The 9872-nt window shown below is 43.9% G+C and overlaps 1 protein-coding gene and 1 pseudogene across 4 annotated transcripts in view; both read left to right on the plus strand.

The window, feature by feature from the left end:
* LOC140471310 (protein strawberry notch homolog 1 pseudogene) overlaps positions 1-1083 on the plus strand; it is an 11471-nt pseudogene extending 10388 nt beyond the window's left edge.
* spryd3 (SPRY domain containing 3) overlaps positions 1-9501 on the plus strand; it is a 371797-nt gene extending 362296 nt beyond the window's left edge. For all 4 annotated transcript variants that reach the window (XM_072567352.1, XM_072567351.1, XM_072567354.1 and 1 more), the window contains one exon: positions 6695-9501. In XM_072567352.1, the coding sequence (XP_072423453.1) occupies positions 6695-6829 (135 nt within the window). In that variant the 3' untranslated portion in view covers positions 6830-9501. The remainder of the gene's footprint in view (positions 1-6694) is intronic.
* The last annotated feature ends 371 nt before the right edge of the window (positions 9502-9872 follow it).

Below are 9872 nucleotides of genomic sequence, written 5' to 3' on the forward strand. Positions count from 1 at the left end.
AATGGCTGCCTTTTCATAGCAGCATCTTAGGTGTAAGTACCTAGGTACGGTTCGTGGATATAGCAGAGGAATAAAAGTAGTTGCATTACTTAGAGTTGAAAAATAAGTAAAATAAGTAAAACCAGGCTGAAAAAATAGAAAAACACTAAAGGGTTGACATTACAATAAGGTAGGAAATTTTAAATAGATATTACAGTGTAGCAGCTCAGCACAGGGCCTCCGCACATGGTCTGACCACCTGCACCAGACCATAGTCTCCACTCTGCTCCAACCTTCAATTGTTGCAAAAAGACTGGAAGGTTTGAGTGCTCTTACACATGGTGACAGATGAGCCACTGAAACTAGAGATTTGAGTTGGTCCAGTTTTGATAACAAGTATGGAAGGAGTGCCTTGGAAGTAGCCCTGAAATCTATTGCAAATCTGGATAGTCCACTGGTGTCATCACCGAAAGACTATGTTGAAGACTTTTTCAAAGATGTTTGACAGGGATTAATTGGTGGAAGTTTGAGAAATATGGAAGACCGTTCAGGCCTTCTCACATTGGATAAAGACTACAACAGCTTTAGCAAATTCTTGAATTGAATCAATGGTATGGAGGTACACCAACAGAATGCTCTCTTCCAGTATTTTTCAGACAATTTAAATGCTCTCATTCAGAATGCAAAGAAGAATGGAAGATATGATCTGGAAATTTTGGATCTGGGTTCCAGGAACAAAAGGGTGAAGAAACGAGAAGCAAAAAAATTCTGAACTCCAGGGTAATCTGTATCAGGAGATGTTGAAATTTATGCTAGAAGTGTCAAAAGAGGCATGTTCTGGGAAGAAGCTACAAAGATTTGGGCAGAGCAAACTGGAATAGATGATGGCTTCCATTTGTCAGTGCAGATAAGGAATAAGACAGCAATTCTGGTTAAGGAAGTTGACAGCAAGAAGAGACTGTTCATGATGTACCGACCAAGCAACTCAAATTAGAGACTTACATTAAACTAAAAAAGAACTATAAAAAGGTAACATCTGCAGAAGCAGAGTCACATTGGTGGAACAGTACAAGTCATCTACAGAAACTTGTACTCATGCATATTGACATGGAAACTGCAAAAAAGTAAGCCGTCGAATGGTTTGTGAAGTCGCGCTGAGGTGCTGCACTGACCATGTCCTCTGTGGGTGACCAAACAGGTGTATAAGGGTAAAGCGGTTAATGTGATGTGTATGGATTTCAGTAAGGTATTTGATAACGTTCCCCACAGTATGCTTTTGCACAAAATACAGAAGCAATGGATTGAGGGTGATTTAGTGGTTTGGATCAGAAATTGGCTAGCTGAAAGAAGACAGCTTGATGGGAAATATTAATCCTGGAGTACAGTTACTCATCGTGTACCGCAAGGATCTGTTTTGGGTCCACTGCTGTTTGTCATTTTTATAAATGATCTGGATGAGAGCATGGATGGATGGGTTAGTAAATTTGCGCATGACACTAAGGTCAGTGGAATTGTGGATAGTGCAAAAGGATGTTGTAGGTTCCAGAGGGACATAGATAAGCTGCAGAGCTGGGATGAGAGGTGGCAAATGGAGTTTAATGTGGAAAGGAGCAACAGGAATGAAGAGAACTGGGCTAATGGTAAGATTCTTGGTAGTGTAGATGAGCAGAAAGATCTCGGTGTTCATGTGCGTAGATCCCTGAAAGTTGCCACCCAGGTTGCTGGGGTTATTAAGAAGGCATACGGTGTGTGAGCTTTTATTGGTAGAGGGATTGAGTTTCGGAGCCACGAGGTCATGCTGCAGCTGTACAAAACTCTGGTGTGGCCGCACTTGGAGTATTGCGTACAGTTCTGGTCACGGCATTATAGGAAGGATATGGAAACTTTGGAAAGGGTTCAGAGGAGATTTACTGGAATGTTGTCTGATATGAAGGATAGGTCTTGATTAGATTACTTACAATGTGGAAACAGGCCCTTTGGCCCAAGTCCACACCGACCCTCTGAAGAGCAATCCACCCAGACCCATTCCCCTACATTTACCCCTTCACCTAACACTACGGGCAATTTAGCATGGCCAATTCACCCTAACCTGCACATCTTTGGACTGTGGGAGGAAACCGGAGCACCTGGAGGAAACCCACGCAAACACGGGGAGAATGTGCACACTCCACACATAGAGTTGCCCGAGGTGGGAATTGAACCTGGGTCTCTGGCGCTGTGAGGCAGCAGTGCTAACCACTGTGCCAAAAAAGGTGAGGGACTTGAAGCTGTTTTTGTTAGAGAGAAGAAGGTTGCGAGCTGACTTAATAGAGACATTTAAGATAATCAGAGGGTTAGATAGGGTGGACAGGGAGAGCCTTTTTCCTTGGATGGAAGTGGCTAGCATGAGGGGACATGGCTTTAAATCAAGGAGTGATAGATATAGGACAGATGTCAGAGGTAGTGTCTTTGCTCAGAGTAGTAGTGGAATGCGCTACCTGCAACAGTTGTAGACTCGCCAACATTACGGGCACTTAAATGGTCACTGGATAAACATATGGATGAGAATTGAATAGTGTAGGTTAGATGGGCTTCAGATTGGTTCCACAGGTGGGTGTGACATTGAGGGCCGAAGGGCCTGTACTGTGCTGTAATGTTCTATGTTCTATTTTCCAAGTTCTAACCCCCTTTCTGCTTCAGACTGGCAGTCAGCTGCTCCAAGGTAACTGGCTGGATTAACAAAGAACATTTGCAGTCCAGGAACAGGCCCTTCGATCCTCCAAGCCTGAGCCGATCCAAATCTACTCTCTAAACCTATCGCCTAACCTATCGCCTAATTCCTAAACATTTGTATCCTTCTGCTCCTCACCTACTCGCATCACTATCACCCTGTTGCCTCTACATCTTTCCATAACCTGTTTACCTATTTGTTTTTCTACCTCACGCTCCCTGTTGGGAGGTCTGTAATACAGCCCCAACAATGTAACTGCACCCTTCTTATTCCTCAGCTCCACCCATAATGCCTCACTACCCAAGCCCTCCAGAGTGTCCTCCTTTAGCACAGCCGTGATATCATCCCTGACCAGCAATACAATTCCTCCCCCCCCCCCCCCCCCCCCTTTTACTTCCCTTCCTGTCCTGTGTGAAGTATCCTGGAACATTCAGTTACCAATCATGCCCTTCCTTCAACCAAGTCTCTGTGATTTGTGAGGGATTACCTCCCTTGTGCTGGTCTCCGTCCGGCACTTGCTGCCTGCATGATACTCCGGGGCTGCTTGACCGTGTGCTGCTGCTCAGCTGCTTTTATTATATGATGCGGTGTTGCTATTTTACTAATGCATTGTGTCCCCTCCCCTTGCTGAACTTCTTTAAACTCCTCCCAACACCTGTAGCAAACCCTCCCACAACTATCCCATCTGTAGAGCTCCCACTTTCCCCAGATCCAGGAATATAAAGCCCTCCCACATTAGCTCTTGACCCAGGCATTCATCTACTGTCTTCTCCTGTTTCTGTACTCACTAACCCATGGCACTGGGAGTAATCCAGAGATTACAACCTTTCAGTACCTAATTTTAGTCTGCTCCCAGTTCCCTGAATTCTTGACCTCATCCCTCATTCTACCTATATCATTGATACCAACATGTACCATGATGTTGTCATCTTCAGCCTGCCCTGCAGCTATTCAGTGACATCCCTGGCCCTTACACCAGTGAGGCAATACACCATCCTGGAGTCCAGTCTGCGGCCGCTGAAATCCTTGTCTGTTCTCCGAACTAAGGAATCCCCTATCACGATCAGTCCAGCTTTCTTCTTCTTCCCCTCCTGTACAGTAAGGTCACTTGTGGTGTCAGAAGTTTAGCTCTGTCTGCACTCCCTTGAGGAACTAGCACTCTCCCCAGCTTCTGGAAAGGAAAGTTAATTTGAGAGTGGGACCCCAGGGGTCTCCTGCTGTACTTGCCTGTTTCTCTTTGACTGCCTGGTGGTCAGCCATTCCCTTCTGTCTTCCAGTCCCTTGAGCTGCAATGTGACCACCTCTCTAAATGTGCTCTTCATATAGGTACCTGGGACTTCAATGTTGTGGCCATTTCGGAGACATGGATAGAGCAGGGACAGGAATGGTTGTTGCAGATTCTGGGATTCGGATGTTTCAGTAAGAACAGAGAACAAAGAGGGGGAAGTGTGGCATTGTTAGTCAAGGACAGTATTATGGTAGGAGAAAAGATGTTTGAGGACTCGTCTACTAATGTAGTATGGGCTGAGGTCAGAAACAGGAAAGGAGAGGTCACCCTGTTGGGAGTTCTCTATAGGCCTCCGAATAGATCCAGAGATGGAAAGGATAGCAAAGGTGATTCTCGATAGGAGTGAGAGAGACAGGGTAGTTGTTATGGGGGGCTTTAACTTACCAAATATTGACTGGAAATACTATAATTTGAGTAATTTTAGATGGGTCAGTTTTTGTGCAATGTGTGCAGGAGGGTTTCCTGACACAGTATGTAGACAGGCCAACAAGGAGTGAGGCCACATTGGATTTGGCACTGGGTAATGAACCTGGGCAGGTGTTAGATTTGGAGGTAGGTGAGCACTTTGGCGATAGTGACCACAATTTGGTTGTGTTTACTCTCGCGATGGAAAGGGATAGGTATATACCGCAGGGCAAGAGTTATCACTGGGGGAAGGGCAATTATGATGCGATTAGGCAAGATTTAGGATGCGTAGGCTGGGGAAGGAAACTGCAGGGGGTGGGCACAATTGAACTGTGGAGTTTATTCAAGGAACAGCTACTGCGTGTCCTTGATAAGTATGTACCTGTCAGGCAGGAAGGAAGTGGTTGAGCAAGGGAACCATGGTTTACCAAAGAAGTTGAATCTCTTGTCAAGAGGAAGAAGGCGGCTTATGTTAGGATGAGACATGAAGGCTCAGTTTGGGCGCTTGAGAGTTACGAGTTAGCCAGGAAGGACTGAAAGAGAGCTAAGAAGAGCCGGGAGGGGATGTTTGAAGTCATTGGCTGACAGGATTAAGGAAAACCCTAAAGCTTGGTTAGGCCACTGTTGGAATATTGTGTGCAATCCTGGTCTCCTTCCTTTCGGAAAGATGTTGTGAAACCTGAAAGGGTTCAGAAAAGATTTACAAGGATGTTACCAGGATTGGAGGCTTTGAGGTATAGGGAGAGGTTGAATAGGCTGGGGCTGTTTTCCCTGGAGTGTGGGAGGCTGAGGGGTGACCTTATAGAGTTTATAAAATCATAAGGGGCATGGACAGGATAAATAGACAAAATCTCTTCTCTGGGGTGGGGGAGTCTAGAAATAGGGGGCATGGGTTTGTGGTGAGAGAGAGCAAGGATATAAAACAGACCTGAGGGGCATCTTCTTCACACAGAGGGTGGTGTGTGTATGGAATGAGCTGCCAGAGGAAATGGTGGAGGCTGGTACAATTACAGCATTTAAAAGGAATCTGGATGGATGAATAGGAAGGATTTGGAGGGATATGGGCCGGATGCTGGCAAGGGGGACTAGATTGGGTTGGGATATCTGGTCGGCATGGATGGGTTGGACTGAAGGGTCTGTTTCCGTGCTGTACATCTCTATGACTCTAAGTGAGAGATAATTCACTTTGGAAGGAGCAGTGGGAAGAAAGAGTACTGGGTGAATGGTAAGATTCTTGGCAGTGTAAATGAGCAGGGAGAACCCGGTTTCCATGTGCATAGAGCCCTGAAAGTTGCCACCCAGGTTGATAGGGTTGTTGAGAAGGTATACAGCTTTTATTGGTAGAGGGATTGAGTTTCGAAGCCACGAGGTTATGCTACAGCTGTACAAAACTCTGGCGCAGCCGCACTTGGAGTACTGTGTACAGTCCTGGTCACTGCATTATAAGGAGGATGTGGAAGCTTTGGAAAGGGTGCAGAGGAGATTTACTAGGATGTTGCCTGGTATGGAGGGGAGGTCTTACGAGGAAAGGCTGAGGGACTTGAGGCTGTTTTCATTCGAGAGAAGGTTGAGAGGTGACTTAATTGAGACTTATAAGATAATCAGAGACTAAGATAGTGTGGACAGCGAGAGTCTTTTTCCTCTGATGGTGATGGCTAGCATGAGGGGACATAGCTTTAAATTGAGGGGTGATAGATATAGGACAGATGTCAGAGGTAGTGTCTTTACTCAGAGTAGTAGTGGAACTCCCTGCCTGCAGCAGTAGTAGACTTGCCAACATTAAGGGCATTAAAATGGTCACTGGATAAACACATGGATGAACATGGAGTAGTGTCGGATAGATTAGTTTCACAGTTTGGCGCAACATCCAGGGCTTGGACTCCGTTGTAATGTTCTATGTAACTTTCAGTCTTGTGGATGTGCCACAGTGTCTCCAGCCACTGCTCAAACTCCGAAACACAGAGCTTTTGTGTACTTTTGAACTGGAGCCCGGCGCTCTCTGGGGAGAAAGAGAATTTGGAAATCAAATATGGTTTGAGAAAGGTATTCATGCGTCATATCACTGACAGTTAACTTGCACTGATGAAGAAGGTTACTGACTGAATTCTCAACTGTGGGCACAATTTGACAGTATCTGGGTAACAGTATAAAATTGATGTTCACAAATTGAGAAACACACCTCCCAGTAAGAGTACCAGTTGTCAAAGTGTTGAGACTTGAATTGAGAATGCTCGTTTCTTTTGCTGCTCTGTTTACACTGCACAGCATCTCTCCCTCTGCAATGCAAATTTTCATTTGAAAATCTCTTTCAGGTATTTTTTACTCGAAATGGAAAGATAATTGGCAGGAAGGAAGCCCCAGTGCCATCTGGAGGATTCTACCCCACCATTGGAATGCTTAGCAATGGAGAGAAGGTTAAAGTTGACCTGCATCCTTTAAGTGGCTGAGCTTTCAGTCTGCTTCTTCCTGAACACAGCATGTTCTTCTTCCTACTGACATCTGCTGGCTGTGATGGAGCCTGTAACTGCACAGAATGCGTGCAGAATTGACCATTATATTTGGCCATTTTCTGTAAATCTGCAATTCCATTGCTGTATTTAACAAATGGTTACATAGGACATGTCTATTTTGATTGCTTTTGTTCATTATCTGTTAAATCCTGCTTTGAAACACTAAAAAAACCATGAATACTTTCAAATCTTTTGATGTTACTATAGGCCAATATTAAGTGATTACCTCAATTACCCGCCCTTGGCATTTGGTAAGAACACTCCCTGATGCTGCTCTCTGCATGTACATCCAGAGCTGTTAAAATATCAATAGCAGACAGCAAATTATAAGCTGATCAGAATTAGTTTTATCCTTGTTTGCTGTCTGCAAGCTGCTTTTGAAAGAATATTCTTGAGGAATCTGCTCCTGTCTGTTAGTACAGCCCTTAAGTGTTCTATAATCCGCAGAGTGTACAAATGAGCAAAGTCTTTTTCTGGGATCCCAGCATCATCAGAGAGTATGCAGATGTGAACTGTCATCTCCTCACACTAATTTCTGTATAGAGTGCCTTACCCACACTACTGACGGGGCTGCTCTTCTGACCCTGTTATTACCATCGATGTGGCAGTAATTACCAGCTCACAGTAAGGTGAGTGATCCCAGTGGGAAATATCCCATGAATACGTTCCCTTTTAGACTGGTATTGATCTGTCTGCTGCAAATGAGCATTCCTGTTCCTTCCTTCAATTCCATTGCCGTCAGCATTCAATCTGCATTCTGGAAAAAAAATTTGCCAGTAGTACGCTGTTCCCCAGCTTATGGTCCTTGTTATTTCTGTGGCGCATCTCCACTGCACTGGGTAAGATGGCAAGCCTCAGTCAGGGCATTTAAGTGCGCAGCCTGTGGATATAGCTACTGTGCATTGCATTAAAAACACTGCGGGGGGGGGGGTCTTCTGTTCACTGAAGAAGTATTGGGGAAGTATGGTGTGATACAATCCTGAAAATAGCTCAACTCCATGTGTTGTTGGGGTGTCATTCAATAGAAGACATTGAACAATGCCAGCAATTGGAGAAATGTTGGTTCTCCAAACTTTGCTGAGTTCAGATGCTTTTCATGTGTGCAAAATGTTCTCTTCTCACCCCTTACTTTTCATGCTGTACTCAGCCCCTGTATACAGAATTTGATAAAATAATTCCATTCAGCCCATTCGCATCTTCCCCATATCAAATTAACTTTTTGAAAGTTTTAAATCTGCAAGTTTTGCTTCAGTTTTAAGTGTTGCAATGTGCTGAGTATAATGTGTTGGCAAAGTTTCTCAAGCCTTTTTTCCACTTTGTTCCTGTTGTTGTGTGCTCAATTTGCCCCATTTCCTAAGGCCTTTTGCCCTTTCGGCTTTGGCAAGTTTTCCTTGGAAGCTCACATCATGAATAAGCGATAACAGTTTTTTTTCTTAATCTGTGGAACTGTAATTCCCATGAATAAGGTTTTCAAGTTTGAGAATGAAATATTTTGAAAGAGTGGAAAGTTTCAGGTCGGAACATGTGTGGTATTCAAGTGCCTTTCAGGTCTCTTCCAGACTTTGTTTGCATTGCATCATATACAATGAAACTTGGGATAAAGTGCGGTAGTGTTCTGCATCCGAACCACATGAAAAACAGGTAAATGCTGAATGGTGAGATGTGGAGTTCTTTTGAATTCTGAGGAAGAGCTATCTTAATTCAGGAGATAGGCTTTCCCTCTTTTCCACTCCAACTCATACTTCCAAAATGACCTCAATAATCAGAACTGTACATGGATAAAACAGCACATGCCATAAGTAACATATCTTGTATACTGTATAGACAAATGAGTTAGAGGAAACGCTGCAGGTATCAGGGATGCCATTCAAATGTTTAAAAACAAGATGCTCGCCTTTAAGTTCTACATTGTGAAGTGAAGTGAGCACTGCTAGAGGGCTCATGGTCCAACTCCTGTGTCCTTTTTGTTCTATTGTCCAAATTTCATTTCTTTGATTTGGTATTCTCTGCAGCTTCCCACTCTTCCTCCTGCTTGTTTGAGGTCAATGGTAACTTTGTCCAGTTATGGACCAATGCCCAGCAGTAACACGCTTTACTTTACGTTTTGTAAATGGATTTGGTGTTCGCCTCTCCCTCCCAGCCAGTAAACTGATATTTATCTTGTCTGTGTTGGAGCTGAATTTGATGATCCACATCACAATAGACACATGAAGAGGGAGGTGACAGTCAGCCATCCGCTTTACCTGCTGTATTCCCAAGCATTGCACTGAGGGAAAAGGAAAGCATTTCATTTTATGTACTATCAATGTTCGAGTGATTTCTGTAACATTGTGTGTTAAACTAAGGTTTCCTGAAAGGGGTGAAACCAGAGTTCAAAGTTATATAAAACAAAAGGTCCAACTTCTCCCCACCTGATCTTTGATATAATTTGAGTGATTGTAAATTGTAAATTGCTTATTGATTGTGGATATTTTTGAGAAATGACCTTTGGCATGTGGCAGTCTCCTACCGATTATTTTGTACCAATATCAACCTTGTGCACTATATATCAAAAATATGTACATAATTCAGATGTTTATATGGCTTAATTAAAATAGATATTTCCCTAATAGTGTGTTCATTTGTCCCCCAATTGCTTGTGATACTTATTTTTGGCTTTGCCATATTTTATAATAAGGATACAAAGCTGTTAACATGGACTCTGAGAGCTTGGCTTAGCTGGTCATGGGTGCAAATCTCATTCTGAACAATTGCACATGCAATCCAGGTCAACATGCCCCTGAGGAAGCGCTTCCCTGACAGAGATGCTGACTTTCAATGAGATGTTAAGCCAAGGCCCTCTCTGTCTCTCGGGTGGATGTTAAAACTCCCCATGATAATTTTCAGCGGATTTATCTCCAGTATTCCTCACCACACATCACTAAAAATGGTGGTCCGACCACAAGCCATGGTCACATTGCTGTTTTTGGGATCTTGCTGT

Source organism: Chiloscyllium punctatum, chromosome X, assembly GCF_047496795.1.
Source record: "Chiloscyllium punctatum isolate Juve2018m chromosome X, sChiPun1.3, whole genome shotgun sequence".
Taxonomy (NCBI): domain Eukaryota; kingdom Metazoa; phylum Chordata; class Chondrichthyes; order Orectolobiformes; family Hemiscylliidae; genus Chiloscyllium; species Chiloscyllium punctatum.